At 41.6% G+C, this 21,013-nt stretch overlaps 2 protein-coding genes across 13 annotated transcripts in view; both read right to left on the bottom strand.

Moving 5' to 3' along the window:
* Positions 1-11,410, bottom strand: part of MAPKBP1 (mitogen-activated protein kinase binding protein 1) — a 51,693-nt gene extending 40,283 nt beyond the window's left edge. The window contains exon 1 of the mRNA XM_022587406.3: positions 10,751-11,410. Within this exon, the coding sequence (XP_022443114.2) occupies positions 10,751-10,867 (117 nt within the window). The 5' untranslated portion in view covers positions 10,868-11,410. The remainder of the gene's footprint in view (positions 1-10,750) is intronic.
* Positions 11,411-15,271: 3,861 nt separating this feature from the next.
* The window catches only part of MGA (MAX dimerization protein MGA), a 155,675-nt gene continuing 149,933 nt past the window's right edge, over positions 15,272-21,013 (bottom strand). For all 12 annotated transcript variants that reach the window (XM_022587399.2, XM_089905020.1, XM_089904997.1 and 9 more), the window contains 2 exons: positions 19,999-20,175; positions 15,272-19,116 (listed from right to left, as the gene is read on the bottom strand). In XM_022587399.2, coding sequence (XP_022443107.2) covers positions 17,843-19,116; positions 19,999-20,175 — 1,451 coding nt within the window. In that variant the 3' untranslated portion in view covers positions 15,272-17,842. The remainder of the gene's footprint in view (positions 19,117-19,998; positions 20,176-21,013) is intronic.

Genomic DNA, 21,013 nt, shown 5'->3' on the forward strand with positions numbered 1-21,013 from the left:
TCTTCTTTATGTTTCTCTATATGGTGTAAAAAACTCTTTTCAGAAAGCACATGTACTTCAGAAAGTATAAAAAGACATTTTATTTACAAAGCTAACCAAGGAAATATTTTTGAGTATCAGAAATGAATTATCTCGGGACTTCCCTGGTGGTCCAGTGGCTAAGACTCCACGCTCCCAATGCAGGGGGCCCAGGTTCGATCCCTGGTCGGGGAACTAGAATCCCACATGCATGCCGCAACTAAAGATTCCTCATGTCGCAACTAAAGAGCCCGCATGCAGCAACGAAGATCTCACGTGCCGCAACTAAGACCTGGCACAGCCTAAATAAATAAATATTTTTTTAAAAAAAGAAATGAATTATTTCAAATTCAAGAAGTTAATGATGAATTTGTGAGAAAATATTTTTAAGTCCTATTATTACTAAAAAAACAAAGTTTATTATACCAGATATATTTTCCAACATTTGTACACAACTTCTTTAATAAAATGAGTATACAGATTTTTAAATTTAAACATTTTAGATTTAAATATGAAATACACATGTTTAAATTGGAGAGACTTTTATCTTTACTATTTTTTTTCTACTTACAAAAATAACACACACTCATCGTAAAAAATTCCAACATTACAGAAATATAGAAATGTAGACAGTGAATGTCCACCATAATCTACTATCCCTCCCTGAGGTAACCAATTTTAACAACAGTTTGGTATTTACAGCCTCACAATTTTTTCTATGCATATACTAACATACATGTTTTAACAAAATATAAATAATCATTAACATAAAAACTGTTATACAGTTTGCTTTTTGTCACTTAATAGATCTTGTATACCCTCTCATATCAGTATATATAGATTGAACTCATTCTTTTCAACCAGTACAAGGTATTTCATTTATGGATGTACACCAATCTCCCATTGATGGTTACTTGGATTACTTCAAAGATTTCACTACTGTGAATAACCCTCCCCAACAACAGAAAAATTCAGTTATATACACTTTTGTGTGGTGTAAGTGTTTGCATAGACTAAAATCCCAGAATTATAACTGTTAAATCAAAAGATATGAATATGTAAATTTTTCTTCTAATGGCTATTACCAAGTTGTCCTCTAAAAAGGTTAGATCAATGTCTGCTTTCACTAACAGCAGAAGGGTATGAGTGCACTTGTTTCCCCACATCTTCATATATTTTCTTTAAGGAAAAATTATTTAAATAGAATATTTCACTCTCATCCAAACATTAGAAACATAAAACAATGGGTCATAAAATTAATGCGTTTCACTCTGCCTTTAAATTCTTAATCTGAAAGGAAGCTCTAAGACTAATTCACTTCCCAAATTATTTCCCAGTATAAATGAATTAGCCCCAAAAGAAGAAAAAAGTTATATTTATTTCTACAGAAGCTACTGCTGTTAAGAAGCATGCTTACTGGGCTTCCCTGGTGGCGCAGTGATTGAGAGTCCGCCTGCCGATGCAGGGGACACGGGTTCGTGCCCCGGTCCGGGAAGAGCCCACATGCCACGGAGCAGCTGGGCCCATGAGCCATGGTCGCTGAGCCTGTGCTCCCCAACGGGAGAGGCCACAACAGTGAGAGGCCCGCGTACCGCAAACAAAACAAAACAAAACAAAAAAGCATGCTTACTACTCCAGTGATTTCCAATCAGACACAGTAAATTAGGACTCCCCCCACTCCTGGTTCACTAGCTTGCCTTTTTTAATTCCCCAAAATCATATCCATAGCCCTGAAATAAATTACACAGTAGTTAGTATCAAAAAGAATATTTGCTAAATCTTTCTTTTGGTCAGTAGTTAAAGTATAGTTGATACAAATTAATACTGGCAAGAAAAAGGGGCTGAAGATAGGTCACAATAAAAAGCTGCACAGGGAGGATGATTCAGTGTTGGAACAGAAGAGGTTGAACCTGCAAAAAAAGGACTTCTCACAAATGGAAACTTGAAGGAATAAAATCTTGCCAGCAAATTAGAAGAAAATTCCTGGATATTCTAGAAATCTGTGGACCCTGATAATATTAGAAACCCCTTAATAGCTGTAAACTTATTTAGATCTTACAATGTGCTTTCACATTCATTAAATCTCATTGAATCCTCACAACAGCCCTGGGAGAAAGCCATCAGTATTCCAATTTTACAAATGAGAGAGAATCCAGTTCCCTCAGAAGTGAGGAAGCTGTCCCACCAGCCCCCACTACACACACACACACACACACACACACACACACACACACACACACACAATCAGCATGGCTTCTTAAAGTATGGCCCAAGGAAGAGCAGCATGGGCGTCACTTGGGAGCCTGGTAGTAATGCAGAGTCTCGGGGTGGGTCTGAATCTCAATCTGCATTTTAACAGGACCACTGGCCTCTTGCCCCCACCCACTAATCTGTCTACACCTCAACTCAGAGAAGCCCTGTTCACCAGCCAACTATGAGGGAAAGTCTCTACCACAGCTGCTGTGGAGGCCTCCAAAGGGAGACCAAAGCAGCCTGGGGAAGGAAGGACAGCATAAGGAGAAAGGGCATGTTCAGAAAAGTCAGCAGCAGGTTATTAGGTCATACGAAAACCATCATGGTGTACAAAGATACTGTGCTTTCCCAAATAGAAGCTGACCAATAGTGTCAGGGTACCAGAGGCAAGCCTGCAGCCTGCCCATTGCATGTTTAGCCCTGACGAGCAGCTGCTTGCTTTTCTGTAGGCAGTAGCTGAGTGATGGCAAGAGTCAAGAGTTCTGAGCATGCTCCGAGCTCCTCCCCCATGATCACAAACTAGCGTGGGGCTTCCTCTCCTCAGGACTAACTGGGGCAGCTGCAGGAAAGCATGCATTAAGATCCCACGCTTTTGCAACCATAATGTTATCACTGTTGCCTATTTCAGGAAATAAATCAAAATAATACAAGTTTGAGATCAGGTGAGGCAAGGCACTTGCTCAAGGAACTTAGCAACCCCGGAGCCCACCCAGCCAAACAGAGTCAGGTGGGCAAATGACCTCATTTTCATGTTCCCTGAGCCCCAACTGTCATCATCCAGGTCAGCCCTGGCACAGGGTATTTTAGATCCAGCTTCTTTCACAGAAAACAGGCATTTCAACTCAGCGACTCTCCACAGCTTCCAAGATAAGGTCAGTTGTGCGTAGGGACAGCCACAGAGGTAACAAAGAGGTGGAGAATGGGGATGAAGAAGGAGAGATTTGGGGTAGGTGGCACTAACAAGCAGTCAGGAGTGTGAGCTACACAATCAACCGCCAACTAAGAGCAAAACAGTTTAAAGCCTCATGATACCCACACACGAAAACAACCGAGGCATCTGTTGGTCTCCACTTCACTCCCGCACCTCACTCCAACTCCAAGAGAGAAGCAGCAACTGCTTGTGGCTTATGGTCATCTGGAACCACACAGCTGTGCCCTGTCAACTTGACATTCACGTACCCACAGAACCACGAGCTGTACAGTTCCTAATGGTACCATAGAATGAGAAGTTGGGATACAGTTCGTGAAATCTGGAGTTGGGAGTGGGAAGAGGAGCAAGGATGCAAGGGACAAGGGTTACTGAATGATGGTTCTAAAATAACGTTCTAAGAAGTTCACTAAATTAACTTTTATGGGGAATATTGGGGGAAAAGTATATTTTTTAAGGTACTGCCCTTTTCCAAGCTGATCGCAGATGTGACTCTTGGCTATAGCAATACTGGGCATACTTCTGTGCTCAGTGTCATGTTTTGCACACGAAGACTCCCTGGGAGGAGTATAGGATAAAGATTAAGAGCAGGCTTTGGAGTTAAGATAGCCAAGATTTGAATCCCAGCTCAGTCATCTACTGGCTATATAACCACCTCTCTGAGCATCAGTTTCCTTATTTATGAAATGGGGATAGTAATAGTACTTATAGTAGGGTGGTGTGAAACTTAAATGAGATAATATACGTACATGCTTAAGCACAGTACACAGCAAAAAACTCAATAAATGTTAGCCATTATTACCACTACAAATATTATTATTTCTAGTATTATTATTGTAAGATAAAGACAGGAAGCACTGACAACAAAGGCTGGAAAGGGGTGGTTCCAATAAGCATACTACCTGGAAATGTTGAATAGCACAAATCTATAATGGATAGAGAAGAAGAAACTTGAAAAGGACAAATAGTCAAGATCAAGTCCTTGAGTATTTTAATTTTTAACAATAAAATCATCTTAATTACATAAGACAAAAATCTCATCTCACCTTAATGACACCATTAGCATCACATCCTTCAGTAACTTGGCAGTGTTCTATTTCTTGACTTGGGTGGTGGTTATGTGAGCAATCATTTTATAATTATTCACAATACAAGGTTATATTATTATATTTCATAAACTTTTCAATGCCTGTTATATCTCACAATTTTTTTAAGTTTCGTTTTTAAGTGCAAGCACCTTTAATGGGTCAGCTGAACTCACGGGGAAATGACCAGAAGCACCACTACAGGAACAAAGAAAGCAAAGACAGAGGAGAGGTATGACGGGAAGTCAGAAACTTAGTGAGCTCAGCACAAGTGAGAAGCAATGTTCAAACCCAGAAGAACCTGAGGAATTCCTTCTCAGGATTCCACCAAAAGAGAATGTGACAAAGTGGGGAAAAAAACAAAATAAAACAGCCACGTGGTCTCACAAAGTGTTGTTCCAAGATCTCCCACTACATTTAAATCTCAACTATGAATGAAGGGGCAGGGAAGGGAAAGTATCTTTAGCTCCATTCCAGGTTTGGGGGGGAGATAAAGTGTATAAATTTAAAAATCTAACCTAAAAAGAGACTGTTTTATAGACTAGGGAAACAACACATAGAGCATTACAAACATTCTCTGTGACAAAATGAGAGAGGGTGGAATTCACTCCCTAGAAGTCTAAGAGGAGATATCCATAATATGAACTCATTCTTCTGTAAGCATCCTTCAAAACCAGAGGAAAATGCTGTGGCCAATTAAGAAGCACTGTGAACTTGCTGATACAACAGTTAGGAGGAAGGAAACCAAGATTTGGAAAATCTGAACCACCAAAAATACCAACCCTAAAGAGTACAGTGCCCAATCTGTCTGCCACACTCACTTTATTTCTTGCCCTCCTCCTACCCCCCATTTTTTAAAAAGAGGTAACAGAAGTTAAAGTAAAATCCATAATGTGGATTTGATTCAGTAAACTTCCAAACAGATGGGCAGCTCTCACTCCACACCTCTACTGAGAACTGATGTGAAAGAAAGCTGACAGAAACCTGGCCCTGTCCTGCATTAAACAACAGAGCCCAGAGGAGAGGCTTAGCTTGTAGCAGTGGGAATGTGATTCATAATATAACAAACCCTACTGAAAACACTGTAGCTTTTTTTCCTACCAACAGGGCAGTCTGGACATGAAGTAAAAACCAACAGATACTCTGAGAACAACAGTGGGACAGACCACATTCCCAGAGAAGCTTAGTTTGAATAAACATAGTCCCAAATTTCAAGCCCTAGACTGTTTTCCAAACAAAGAGGCAGTGATAACAGCCACAAGTCCAACTTGAGACTCAGGGGGTTGACAGAGAGGTTATAGAGGTCAGGCTGAAGCCTCGTTTCTATGAATGTTTTTTCATTAGTCAAGAAATGAAAACATACAGATAACAAACAGAAGAGAGAAGTGAAGTCAGAGAAATACCAATGGCCCCAAAGACAGTCAAAATACTAGCAAGAAAGAAGACAGTGACTCAAACAGATCCAACAGGGGAAACTTGCCCTAAATTACAAGCTGAGAGAGGGAAAAGAAACTTGGAAAGCAGCAGTACTGTTAGACTCCGAAATAAGTGAGGCCAAATGGATGAGGGCAGGCTTTGCAAGACAACTTAAAGCCTGAAGAGGCTGGGCTATTTTAGACAGCAAAGCAAGAGGTGTTGGGCTGCAGAGAGAAGAATCCTCTCTCTCCAGTGAGACTTACTTTGAAGGCTGAGGGCAGCTGCAGGCACCGGAAGGAAAAGGAAATGGAGATCAAAGGAACAAGACCAGAACACCTCACACTTTTCCCTGTACACCACCTGTTCTGAGGAGCTCAAGACACTTCACAAGCCTTAACTGAAGACTATATCATAGACAGAAAACTCAACAAGAACTTGCCCAAGTTCACTCACAAAGACAGGTGAGGGGCAGGGCTGCTGGCCACAGAGGCCTCTACTCTCGGTCATCTATTCTAGGTGGGGAGCCCAGAGAGTATGTATTATACACTAAAAACTCTTGGTTGCTATGAGTCCCAAGGGCAGTGGGTAGTGGAATGGTGACAAAAAAACTGGCTAGGACTCAGGGATATTATCATAAAGTTTTCCTATTTCTGCCCCCAAGGGAAATTCCTGCTGATCTAAGTAAGGCAATGACCAGCTCCTTACATCTTACCCTACAACAGGGCACTTCTCTCAGATCTATTCCTGATACAGCAGTTTAACAGAGCAATCAGTCCAGAAGATACAATGGAGATTAAACAAACTGCTCAAGGAGAAGAGTATACTTACTGGGCTAGCTTTACATATTCTCAAGAAGCCTCAAAGAGGACTTGGGTATGAAGCCAACAGATTTCAGGGTGGGCTGAAACCAGCAGTGGGCTTCTGGTGGAACTTAATATATACACAACTAACAAACTCTACCCCCAGAGGTTCTGATTCCATATAGATAGGATGAGGCCCAGGAATGCGTATTTTTTTAAAAGTTGCACAGGTATTCTGATGTCTTACTGCCCTCCTGACCTCTCCCCCAAGTTGAGCGCCATCAAGCTAGAGCCAGCCAGTGATCCATAAATGCTTTGAAAAAAGGATTTCCCTGGTGGCGCACTGGTTAAGAATCCGCCTGCCAGTGCAGGGGACACAGGTTCGAGCCCTGGTCCGAGAAGATCCCACATGCGGCAGAGCAAATAAGCCCACGCGCCACGACTACTGAGCCTGCGCTCTAGAGCCCGGGAGCCACAACTACTGAAGCCTGCACACCTAGAGCCCATGCTCCACAACACGAGAAGCCACCGCGATGAGAAGCCCATGCACCGAAGAGTAGCCCCGGCTCGCCACAGCTAGAGAAAGCCCGCGTGCAGCAACGAAGACCCAACACAGCCAAAAATAAATAAGTAAATAAATAAATTTATATTTTAAAAAAATGAATATGACTCCTCACTGCCAAATAGGCATAATAAAGAGTCTCAATACTAATACCTGGGCTCAAACACTAATCCAAAGCTGAAATTAGATTACTGCCACTTTTTTCTTCTCTATGAAACTCACCTACACAAATTCTTCTTACAGCCACATACTAAAAGGCTCAAAGCACTACCATACAATCAGGCCGGAGAAACACTGGGGGAAGAAATGGTGGGGGGGGAGGATATGAATTAGACTTATATTCATAAAAACTGAGAACTAGAAGAAAGTTGCAGTCACCTTGTCCATTGTTTCCAAAGGGATAATATATAACTCGGATTGTATTAATGGCTATTAATAAGGAAGAAGATTTCAAAACCTCCCTCACTCATTTTTTCAAAACCTAACAACCCTCCAGCACAGGCAATCCTTTTGTATCCCTAATTTAAATCTTGCCTGCTTGGCTTCAGTCCATTTCTGTCCTTTGTTAAAATGAAAAACAACCCAGCTCCTTCCACATAAAAATCTTTCAGAAACTTAAGAAAAGAGGGGGAGGGTTAGCTATCAAGAGCACACACATTTGCTTCTTAAAGAAAACACAGTTCAACTGAGATGAGAGAAAGAACTGACAATTGCATAGGATTTGAAGTTGAAGAGTGTTTACAACTGATAACTTTGAGTTACACTTCATCAAGACTCAGCAGATCTGGCATGAAACCTCAAATTACTCTTTTCCAATTCTATTACACTGCAGAGACTTCCTTCCCTCCCTTAGAGAAAGTTTAATACAAACCTCAGCTCTCATCTACTCTCTCTAATAACTTAAATCCCCATCTCTACTGACTCTCACTTTGGCTTTTAACCATATTTTAACCATATTTTTAACTAGGTCTCTCCTGAATTAAAAAGCCTTTAATGAGCACTACTTTCCTTTCTCTCTAATGCCCTTCACACCTAAATAGGCTACATCTCTATTTCTTTTTTTCACATTTTATTCTTCCTAATTTTGATTTCTCTACTAAAGAGGTCACAAACTCCTCCTGATCATTTTTGCTATTCTTATGGAATTTCAAGTTTATCCCCACTATATTTGACAGCTTTAAATTGTTCTCATTCATTCATTCATTTAGTATTTAGCGCATTCCTTACACTGTACTACACAGTGTGATGTAAAGGAAATAAAGAACATGGCTCTGACCTTAGGAAATGAAGAAATACATAAAAGAACAATTAGAGATTGGTTCCAAGGTAGTAGGGCTAGTCAGAGAAGGCCCTGTGGCTCCAGTAAATATAGAGTTGGATCTAAAAATAAGTGGAGAATTTGGTGAAAAGCCTACTTTAGACAGCAGGAACAGTTATGATTCAAAGCAGCAGGCCATATGAGGTTAAGAGCTGCAGAAAGGCCCTCTGTCGCTTCCTTCTTTGTCCCCACCCCACACAAAAGGCATATGTCTTTTGGTCTTCAAATTTTGTTTCAGAGTTATTTATCCATGAAGCACAAACTCTCTGACTGTTACCACAGCTACCACATATTAGAGCAACTCACAAAGCCTTGTACACCAGGTCTTAACGTTGGTTACCACAAGGCAGGCTTTTAGAATCATCTCAGGTAGAGTCTTCAGTAAGGAGTGTGGGGAGTCAGGCATCTGCAAGGTCCGAGGCACACAAAGGCAGCTACTACTTTGGGTGCTAAAGATATGCACCAGCACTCTTGCTCTGTCAGACTGTTCAAGAGTCATTCAACTTTAGCTAAGTATTTCCTTCATTCTCAGCTCTAGGACAAACAAAGCCATTTAAAGCAGTCTGAAGCACTGAATTCCTATTTGAAGCAGGGATGTTTCATGGTGATGCCAAGGATTCCTTTTTTCACTGTTTTCCTTGAGAGCTTCTCCTCTTCTCTTGCCTCAGGACTCACAGTTCGAGCATCCCTTCCTCTGTGAAGTTTTTTTTCTAATCCCCCTAAGCTGATTTAGTTTCCCTCCCCTGTGCTGCCATTAACACCTTTATACATACTTCTAGGACAGCATTTACCACACCATGTTGTAATTATTTGTTTACATGTCTGACAGCCACAAGCTCTTTGATAGCAAGGATATGATGTTTTATTCATTGCTGATTCTACACATAATAGGCACACAATAAACGTTTGTAGAATGCATTAATGATGAACGACATGGTAAATTTTAAAGAATGGTAACCGTACCATCCGGTTACAATAAGTATTAATACTGAAGACTAAACTCCCATCATACATTTCTATTACCTATACCATTCTTGTTCAGAAAAAGAGACCAAAGAGACACGAAGATGGCTCTAATGGTGCTGGTCATTGCCAAGTTACCAGCCAAGAATATGAGAGCTTACAGTACTAAGAATGATCCAACACAACAAATGAGTGAATGGAGCCAAATCTAAGACAGTGCCTATGTTTCAGGCTCATTCTCCTGCCTCTGGAGACTATGAACAATGATTAATAAGAGCACTCGGAAAAGTCACTATCTCCACAGCCATGGAACCTTGCGCCCAATTTTGATTCCTGTTGAATGAAATATACAGCAAAGGTGTTCACCTTCTGACCAAATCCAAGTAAGGTTTTGCTAAGGGACAGGGATCTGAGTTAAGTCCTCCCAGAACTCTGCCATGCTGTACATTAGCATTCTAAATCATTCCTCATTGGGTTTACTCATCTCTGAAGAGATACAGGCAAGGCAACAAAATGCTGCTGTCTCAAATGTCTCTCCCTGTAGCAATCCTGCACTACACAAGGCTACTGTGTTTACAGGCTGCTTATAAGACACAAAAGCCTAATCTGATCCTGTGGCAACAAGGCCCCAGGTTCCCTCAGGAATTAAATAAATTAGTCTACTTTTGTATTCCCAAACTTGTGGGGCTCTACAAAGTTCAAGAAAGCATAAACATCTACACCCAGACATGGGAGGGGATGGAAAGGGACGTGGTCTCTGAGGAACTTCTGCAGCAGGGTGAGATATAGTGAATGAGATAAGCAATGTTCAAGGGCAAACCAGAATTGCTTGCCTGGCAGATATTTGGCCCCTTGCATGTTACCATTCCTAAAAAGCCAAGAAACTCCAGTTAAATTAATTCAGGTCTCTTGAACAGATAAGTAAATTTGTTTTGACACCAGGGAAGAGCATTTACCTAGCCGATTCCTCCGACTCGGTGTTTTAGCATATTTCTTTCTGCTGCCACTGTCTTACATAACCCCAGCTGTGACACTAACACTTGCGGCTACATTAGTGGCAGCTTAGCCCTTCACAGGATATGTGGTCCCACTACCCTCTTCCAAGAAGGAAAACTGAGTCACAGCATATCAACTGGCTTCCCCAAGCACAGACTTAGTTTGTAGTGAGGCCACAACTGAACCCGGGTTGCCTTCCTCATGTTCTTCCCTTTTCATAGATGAATCTCAGCATGCTCATCCCTGCTTGCTCATTGCTTTCTTGAGGGGCAGAGATGGGCACACTCGGTCCTTTAGAGCCAAAGTGAGCTTCTAGTTCTCCTCCTTCCCAAGAAAGAGTAAGGTAAAAGATGTACATGGCGCAGAGGAGGATAGGGGAGGAAAGGGGTGGCTCCCAATACTAGGACTCACCTTGGAGCTGAGGTCCTCTCGCCGGTTTCCTGCCTTACTCCTGCGTAATTTGATGGATGGGGATCGCAGAAGGTTCTTGATCCGGCTGGTAATGGTTGACCCTTCCACAGCCATCATGATGAGGAGCCCCCCGGGGCACTTCCTGGCGCAATCTTAGGACTTGTCTCAACAGCGGCACTGCTTTCCCACTCCACAGGGCCTTCCAGTATGCCCTCTCACTGACCTGAGATGGCAGAAGACACCTTACCTTCCGCCTAGCCGTGTCTGCAGCTCTTATCTCTAGGTACTGCCCTCTCCCTTTGCCTCATCCCCACCTTCAAGCCCAGTGCGGTTTCTTACAACGCCTGAAGGGCAGACTTTTGTAAAGGGGGGCTAAAAAGCCTGAGCTCCGAAGAAACGCCAGGGCCACACCTGCCAGAGGCGTTCAACTGAAAGGATGGGATGGGCCCTAGAAGGGCTAGTGGCCGGTCTGATTCCCGTTAATTCCCAACTGTTCTCATGGCATCTGCAGTGTCCAAAGAAGGAGGCCGCCGAGGCCACCGAGGAGTCCCACGGGATCCTTCAGCACCTGCGCTGGCGGCCGCAGGGACACTCAGCGTGGCGGGGCTCGCTGTGGCCCTGCAACCCGTTCTGCCACGGGAGCCTCCCTCCCCCACCCACGACCCTCCCGAGCTCCCTCTCGGCCAGCCGCAGGAGCCCTAAACCTTTCACTTTCCGCTCCCTCAGAAGCCCCTGCTACTCGCCAGCGCCCCCACTCGGGGCCAGCCTCACCGGCCCCGGGCCGCGCGGGCCGTCCGGCTCGCAGCTCCCTCAAGCATCGCGCTCAGCGATTTCAGCTCCGCGGCGGCAGCGGCAGCGGCAGCGGCAGCGGCAGCAACAGCTATGGTGGCACGAGCGGCTCAAAACGCGAACTACCGCCTGGGCTCAGCTACGAGCTGGGTAGGAGGAGCAGAGGCTAGGGGGAGCGGTCTCTACGCAGGGGGGCGTTCCCAGAGTGGACAAGTACTGCTTATAGGGGCGGAGCCAATGAAGGGGTCTAGGAAGTAGAGGGCAAGGGACTTGCGAACCACGGATTCCGCACAATGCAGTCGCGAGTATGGTTGCTAGAGGAAGGTCGGCAGAACACGGCTTCAGAACTGAGAAAACCAAGCCTTTTATGGTATTATCAGGCCCGGCCCCCCAGATAAGTGCACTTTCCAGAGCCCCAACAAAACGGTAACCACGCCCCCAGGGTGCTACGGTTGGCATTTGATAGACCCGAGGGACCAGAGCTGAAACTAACTCCTAGCTCAGAATTACAAGACTTGGGTACAGCCATAAGGTCTGTTCCCAAGGGCTGGGATTTAAAACGGATAAAATAGATTCTGCTCGCCGCCTGTCCGGCGCGTTGACCTACGTGGAAATGACTCTCCTGAGTAACTCTTTCGATCGCCGAGAGGTATATTGAACTAGGCAACCTGATTGGCCGTGATGGAAGAAAGGGGAGGGAGCTTAGGCAGGAAGGGAGGCGGGGTGTCAGGTCAATGTGCCTATGGATCTGTTTCATGGATTCCTTAGCCTCCAATGTTCCATTGTGTTCTCATCCAGAGTTAACCAGGACTTTGTTGCTCCAGATATTTTCCATGTTCCTGTCAAAACTTACTCATGAAACCTTTTCCGTAGTACAGTTACTTGGGCGAGATCAATGCCAAGCTTGCTGCCACTAGATTCCGTGGTATAGTTTTTCTAGCTCATGGGCGGGGTGTGGGGGATGGCAGAGCGTGCACAGAAATACCTTTACATATTATTTCATACGTGTTTCAGTCTAAGATTATTTTCTAGGAGCCTTTCTGCCTCATTGCTATTTAGAGAAATTACCTTACAAAAAGTTTAACCTATGCCAAAACACTTGGGCTCCAGAGAAATAGTACACTGATACATCTCTCATCTGACCCAGACAGGTCCTTGGAACCCCTGGGGGAGATGATCTGTTAGCAATAGGGAAGGACTCCTAAACCCATTGCTGTTGAGTGGGTCTTGTACAGCCAAGTGGCAAAACAGGTATATTCTTGTGTGTATTGTAGCAGGTATTAAAAATGAGAACTGTAAAGCTAACAAGTCGACACAAAGATCAGCGAAGTCACCTCCTGGGAAGACCAACTGGTAATAGCTACAGTAAGAAATAGGGGGTTGGTTCCTTCAACTCCTTGCTAGTCTGTGATTTTACCTCCATTGGGTGTGGGGTGGGGGGTGGGGGGAGAAGGAACCAATATAACACTGTTAATAAAGGGTGCCACCTGGTGTCCTTACTTGTGTGCTGCATCCCCTAGCAACTGCCATCTCCACCCACTAGAGTTGTCCCTAATTCTCTCCAGATAATTTTTGTGTCCACTAGTAGCTTTCTCACTTACATAACCACTCATGGCCAGGAAATGGGTTTACAGAATGTCATTGGTCATTTCCTGTACTAAGCTACCTTGGTTTATCCTCTTAGAGAAAATGTTCCCCAAATTACTCCCATCTGAAGCTGAAATTGCAGAGACAATACAAGCTCCTGTTTTCATTGTCAAAGATGATCTAGGTGATAAGCAACTGAGAACAGTGTAATTAAGAGATTTCTTAAGTCTAGAATCTGGATACTTCCAGTATAGGATCAAAATCACGTATTTTTAATTCTTCACAATTTAGTCCAACCTTCACCATCTAGGATACATAGCATGTAGCCTTTTAAGTGCCAATATGGGAATACGCTGTAAGATGAGAAAATAATAATCCCAGGTCAAATGTGAACAGGATTATTCCCTTTTATCCAAATTAAATAATTGCTACCCCACCCTCCAAAATGCAGCTGACCCTTACATACATATTTCACTGTTCGTGTGCTATTTCACTTTTTATTCTGCTTGTCTATGTCCTCAATATGTATACATGGTTGTCAGATTCTAAAATTCTAGATGTCTAGGAAAGGTGTATACCATTGTCTGTTTTCATGATGCTCATTAGGTAAGATTTTTAAATTCACCCTAGACTTAACAAATAAGTGCAATTATAAGATCCTAGAAAACTAACAGGCTAGAGTAAACATTTGCTCATCAATTCAAATATTTATTGAGCACCTTTACATGCAAGGCACTGTGGGACAGCTGAGACCAGTGTTCGCAGTTGGAAACAGGATGGATCTCAAAACAATGCTTCCAATACTGCTTTCCTATTTAACAAAATCTAACAGCAGAGTTTACAATAATAGAATTTAGTAGAGTTTAGATTTGTCTCAAAATTTCCAACTCCTCCCATGGTTTAGCCTTCTCACCCTCCATACATACCTCCATCACTATCACTCTACACTTAACATATCTTTGTAGAGCAGTTCAGTCATATTTAATATACTACAATTATGCCTCAGTTCAAAAGTTGTATATATCAAATTATTTCCCTCTAACTTAATTTCAAAAACACATTTTTGGCTGTTTTTTTTTCTCCAAATGGCATTAAGTCTATTTTCTCTGCATCCAGCAATTCATGTTCATGTAAAATTTCATTAGAGATAATACAATAACATGAAGTACTGATGCCCTTACATTTTCTTAAAAATCACCAATTCTGTGCAAGAAATCCATTCTGATTCTTGGTTATAAAAGTATCTGAAAATGTTCCTACTCTGTGCCTCTGTGCATTTTTTTTTTTAATCTCCTGGGAGTGAGGAATAAGGGTCATCATTTTTCAGACCCATCTTCAAAGTGCATTTACCTCTCAATTCACCTGATATCATTCCATTTCAATATCTCAACTAGTATAATTAGGGGGAAAAAAACTATACTACTAAACCCTGCTCCAAATAATATATGGATTGTCTGCCTTACTTCCACGTTCAAACATTTTTCAACTTGTTACAGAAAGGCCTGTTAAGTATTTCACCATAATTCTGGGGAAAAAAATTACACACAGTAATTTGTATGAAGTTTATATAACTGGACTTGATCTGTTAGTGACTCTAGAGTAGTTCAATGTCTAAAAGGACTCCTTTAATAAAAAATTTTTGTAAACTGTAATACTAGTTAACATATAGCTTGCTTTAAGAATATCTATTGTCCTTAGCCACTAAGACTATGTTTATGTCCTGTTATTCACCAGGGGAACACGTATGTTACACCCTGAACACACTGGTACTATGAGGCTAGCCATTCCTCACTGTAGAATGACTCCTTAAGCCAAATACTTGTCATCAAGTTGTACAAAATTTCGAAGTCTCCATGTAAAACACGCTGCAAAGATTAGACCACCAAAAACCTCCTCCAAATGGCATGTCCGAAACTTTGAAAACAGTAAGGAATACCTATTATTATCTCCTTCAGCGGCACTTCTCCCAAATATGTCTCAGGACATTAGAATTCTCTACTCCAACTCAGCACAAACCTCCCAACACCAAGTCCTGCTTTAATTATTGTAACTGATTTATTTCAAGTTTATACATTCTTCCTTCCACTTGCCAAATTTCTTCTGTTCTTAGGTTTCTAAAAAAATAGTCATTTTTCAAAAGCAGAAAAAGAAAGATATATATATATATTTAATATATAAAAGAAAAAGCTAAATCTGACATAATTATATTCTTAAAAACATTCCATTTATTTACAGATGTATAAAAAGGCAAATTATTGGCCTACTGAGATCATGCTTCTTATAGAGTTAGGGTGAGAGCTCACTATCCTCCCAATTCCTCAACTCCTCACTCAACTACATCTTTCATAACCACACATGTAATTTTCATAGATCAGTTTCTCCTGGGGTAAGGTTAAAAGGTAGGAGTTTTTGGAGATTTTAGATTTCTATCAAGACTGCAGGATTGTTCTGAAGATTGAGCCCTCCTAAAATTAGCCCTAACAACTTTCTAGTTCCAGGAAGGTCTTGAAAACACCATTATCTTGGGGGTTTTGTAATGATATCTGCAGCCTTCCTTGAACAGCTGGGATCATCTCTCATTTCTATCTTTGTACATCTCTGATAAACAGAGTTAAATATCTTCCCATCAAGTAATGAATATTACTTGTCTATTTTCTTCTAAAAAAAAAAGAACAGTGTTCAGAAGCAGAATGGTCCTTCTTTTCCTGAGGATTACTCGCTCACTTGCCTGCTCCTTGGCTGACCCTCAGAAGCTACAAGAGCCTTGGGAAGTCAGGAGGAAATGCAAGGACAAGACAAGCAAAGAAATAATGGGAAACTGCTATACCTGGATTAAACTACTAGCATCTCCAAGGACAATTATTAGCAGGGAAGACAGGTGCTGGACTCCTTGGCTAAGGCATTGAATGAAACCTCCTGGGTAAAGAGAAGTGGGAGGGATAATGAGAAGCTGAGGGGTGCTCATTACCTACTTCAAGCTTCTTCAGTAACCTTTAGAGGTGGGAAGGTTGAATGCTGATGAGGAGGTCTAGAAAGGCAAGTAACACAAAACCAACAAAGAATTTGTTCCCACTGCAATTTGCAGAAGAAAATTTCCCACCCTTTTCAATCTGTTTATTACCAGAGTTACTAGAAAGGGAACCAACCACGGAGGTAATAATTCACTAGCTAGGACCATTCCAAAGTTGGTTTCACAACCTAGTTTTGAAGATATGCTGAGTGGGATTTGGGATAAAGAAGGCAGGGGATGTAGAAGAAACAGCATCACCTAGGCACAGCCCAGGCACTGGAAGCTCTTGTGTTAGTGTTTCACAACACAAGCAAATCCTGTCAATGAAGACAGAACAGGGGTTACATTCCAAAATATAATTATTTAAGAAAGGCAAAATGCAGCAGCTAAATCCCAGTCTATACATTTTCAGAATAGTGATTCTTGCCCCCAGGAGTTTCCAAGAGACCCCTCAAGTGCACCATGATTATTTACAAACTAGATAGGAAACATCATTTCTATACTCAATACAAATCTCATCTCCTAGGTTGAAAACTTCAGCCTTTGAGAAATCTATGAAAACAACTATACAAAAATATAAATATCTTTATCTTTACAGGCTGTCAGTCCTTCATACCCTGACAGCTAATGAGTGAAAAAGCTCTACAGATCACTGAATCCATGGTAGCAGATAATAAAAAATATATCTTGTGATTCAAATACTGCCTTATTTCCCTGGTAAAGAATGCCTACTGTGACTTTTCTTTTCTTTACATCCTGTGCAGGTAATAGTGAATGAAACCTTCAAGCACCAGGAGGCTGGCTTGATTTGGGGAACATCCAGCCTCACAGATTTTTATTTTGGCCACTGTCTCTGGTATGGAGAGGGAATGCTTTTCATTTTAGCTGTCTCTTGAGTGATGTGATTTGTGAAAGGGGGTGGACTCCCTCTATGCCTACCTCCAAAATATGTAATCCAGGTAGAAATCCTTGGTACTATGAAATGGTCTTCTCAACACCCAAAGACAATAAGGGAGAACTAGTAATTTTAACATCTCAAAATGATTACCTTAGTAATAAAAAGTTTTTGTTTTAAAGCATTCCTACTTTACCAGAAGGCTTGGATTTATAATTCTGATTGAAAAGGTGAGGGAATGGAAGCTACTTGGGATATAAAAGAAGAGAAAATTTTGTTGAATGACACTAAGTCCTTCACTTTGGTATTCCATGGTACCCATCCTCTCTCCCCCTACTCTTGAAACACCAACTAAAAACTATCTCTTCTGGATCCCTCTGCACAAGTGCATCACATTCCTTGCACTTCAGATTTAAACAACTTAAACAACAGCTATCAACTAAGGTTCAGTTCATAGCAACTCCAAAGTCTCAAGCAGCTTTTACTCTGGGAGGGAAGAACTAGGAACCACTATGGACCTACAGTCTTGTTATGAATTCCTTGGGTAAGAGGGGCACCTCGTGTTCAGTAATGGATCGCATCTTCTTAGAGAGGATGAGGAGACCCAGCACCACAAGTGAGGTAACACATTTTAACATGATCAGAATTTCATAGTAGTAATTTCTTATACCGAGGTCAGCACCCTACCCCCTTTCTCTACCATCATCCACTGCATCAAAGTCAAGGATCACAGTTCCATGACACAAACAGGTGCCTGCAGAGAAAGGAGGTTTCCCCTCACAGCCTGGCTTCTGCCTGAGGACAAATAAGTTCATTTCCCTGCAGAACTTGGTGAGGCCCCAGAGTTGCCCAGTTTGGCCACAACAGGTGCCAATGTAGGCATCATCTTACTGTCCCGGCATTCCTGGTCATTCCCTGTTAAGTTCATTTTGTGTCCAACTGACCCAGCTTTGGCAGCTACAGGTGCCAAACAAGGCATCACCTTGAGACTCTGACCATCTACATCACTGGAAGGATTAGCTACTTTTAAACCAAGAGGTGCCAATTTTGGCATCGGCCTCCACAAAGTATCTGTGCTGCTGTTTTCTAGGCCAGCCTTCATGTGTAGGATGGGGGGTGAAGACACACTTTCAGGCTCTGCAGGGATGCCAGTACTCTTCCCTTCATCACCAGCTTTCCTGTGGGAAACAACAGAATCCTTTATCTCAGAGTCAATAACAATCTTAAGGACATCTGGCTCAGAGGCTGGTTCTGCAAGTTGTTTTTCATTCTCAGAAAAGTCATCATCTTCTAAGTGCAAGAGGAGTGGGCTGACAGAGTCACTTTCCCCTTGAACATCAGGCAATTCTTTCAAACCAGTTCCCAAGTGGCCAACCTGGAAAGTTGCTCTGTTCCCAGGAGGAAGCTTACTGATAAAAGCCTGTCGAGCATCCCCTGGGAACTCTGTATCCATAGAGCTGGGCAGTTCAGCCAGGTTAACAGAGTCATCATTTAACTGCTGATTAAGAAAGGCAATCTCATTGAGCAGAGATGTCAGTGTCTCATCAGTATCATCCTCATCTTCCATATTAGTTAGCAGTTCGCTGGGATCCAGTGCTGCTTCCTCTATAGCTGATGCTACCTTTCTCAATTCCATCTCTATGCTTGAGTCTTTGAGATCTTTCATCTTTAATTTATGAAATGGAGACTCCTTTGTCTTCAGTCTCTCCCGTCTTGATTCACTCTCTTTCCATTTATGCTGAATTCCTCTCATATCACTGGAAATCTTTTTGGGTAAGAACTCCTGTGCTTCTTGCATACTGGAAACATCAACTATTTGTGGAAAACCAGAATCTTTATTTGACAGATAAACCTGTGTTGTACCCAGTGCCATTCTGACATCTCTGTGGTTGCCTCTGGAAGAGATTCTACCCAAATCTTCACAGGAGTTATCTTCATTCCTGACAGTGTTTTTCAGGTGGTCAGGCGGCTTGCCATCAGGAACTTCATGAGGGTATTTGCTGCCACCCATATCTACCAAACCTCCCTCCGTGGCCAATGATGTCACATTAACAATTCTTGGCATCATAAATAAGTCGTCGTTTTCTGGGGGGAAAAAAAAAACTCATTTATATCTACAGTGGTAAGTACTCTCATTCATACCCAATGACCATCTCATGGGAGTTGTAGTTAAAATTTCACCAGTCTACTTTTATCAAGAAGATGAAAGGAAATACCAGTTTTTCAAATTACGGACTTAGCCTAACAAGAAAATAGGTAAAATCTAACCAAAAGACACTTTGATATTCCATCATTAATAAAAGTTCTATTTAATTATTTTATAGAAATGCTCCCCAAGTTTATTTTTTTATCCTGAGGCAGACATGCACCTTGATTCTGTTTGTCCAATTAACTGCTACTCTGAGGGAAAGATGAAGCCCTAGAGGCAGCACTGTAAGAAAGGATGACTCCTCCAGACTGGGTTTAGCAGTATTAGTACTGGTAAGGATACCCTTTTACCTTAATAAAAATTCAGGTTCCTAAAACCTAAAATTTCGTCCAAGTGAAATTTCCTTTTCACCTTAACTCCTTATCCCCAAAAGGGAGGGTGCTGAAACTGTATCAGGCTGGTAATGTAGGAGTGTACCATCTCTGAGTACAACACAAAATTGATAAATATTTATTAACACCAAAAACTAAAACAATGACTCCTCAACCTCCTTTTACTTTCACATCTTTTCAATTCTTTTCCTACTCAGAAATTAGAAGAGATCGCAAAATAGTTCCCATTCCCAGGTAAAAAAGACCATTCAATACCACAGATAGGGCAAAACATGTTCTAAAAAGACAATCTTCTCTTACAAAGGCAAACTCGAATACAATAGCTCTTTATCATTACAGAACACATTCAAAGGCTTTCTCTGTCACTTTGAGATACCAGGGATAACTCTTTTTCACTACCCATGAAAGACAACACTTATGACATACCTGACTGAGCCACAGCACTGCTGGCAACTTGAGGTTTCAGATCTGCTTCTAGGAGAGCAGGAGAAACAGTAACCACTGGTCCTGAGAATAAGGGACCTTTTAAAGTGAGCAACTGCCCTTGTGGAGTCATCACAATGTTGGCAGAGGTGTGTGGAGTGTTAGAGGATGAGGTATTTTCTGTAAGGAAGAGCAGAAATTAGTTAAGGATAAAAGATCTTCAATTAATGCTAGTGAATAGCCTAAGAGTGTAGGAGACATCTCTAAAAACCACACCTTGTCTTAAAAAGCAAGAAATAAAATTCAAATTTAGTTAGGGAACCTCAACTTGCAATTTACTTTTTGAACCATTTTCCAGTACCTGTCCAGTGATTCTCTTAAGGGACAGAATTTCTTATTGTTGAGGAACAGAGCCATGGAACCACTTTTTCAATGGAATGCTTCTGATGGTCTTGATGGTGAATGAGGATGAAGGCACACACAATTTTATCCCTAGGTTTGCTTTCCTATATACCGCTAAGAAATTACTTCAAGTCTTTAGACCTTAGTTTTTCCACCTGTAAAATGAGGTGACTGGACTAAACGATCATTAAAATTCTTTCTTAGCAATAACATCATTTAAATGTGCAATGTTAAAACTAACTCATGTTTTAGTATCTATCACTACTTTCTTAGTTGATATAATAAACCAGATTTCCTTGGTTCATACACTGTGCTATCCAAAGAGTAAAAAAGGATATACCATTCTCAAAGGATATAAACAAGTAATATAAAATCAATATAGCCTCACTTCCAAAATCAAGATAGGAGAGAATAAAAAAATCAAAACCAATTTACTTTGTTCCTTAATAGCAATTCATTGACAGACTGCAATCTGATGAAAAGTAGAGCCTGATTAACAAAAATAAACTTTAAAAAAAATTTCCAATTTATTTGTCTCATCTAGATCCAAACTTCCTCAACTCATGAGCAGAACTGCAGGGAAATCAAGAGTTCATTTATAAAGTCTGAAAAGATG

This window comes from Delphinapterus leucas, chromosome 2, assembly GCF_059928025.1.
Source record: "Delphinapterus leucas isolate spDelLeu-1000000601 "Yukka" chromosome 2, BTC_Dleu_Yukka2, whole genome shotgun sequence".
NCBI classification, from domain to species: domain Eukaryota; kingdom Metazoa; phylum Chordata; class Mammalia; order Artiodactyla; family Monodontidae; genus Delphinapterus; species Delphinapterus leucas.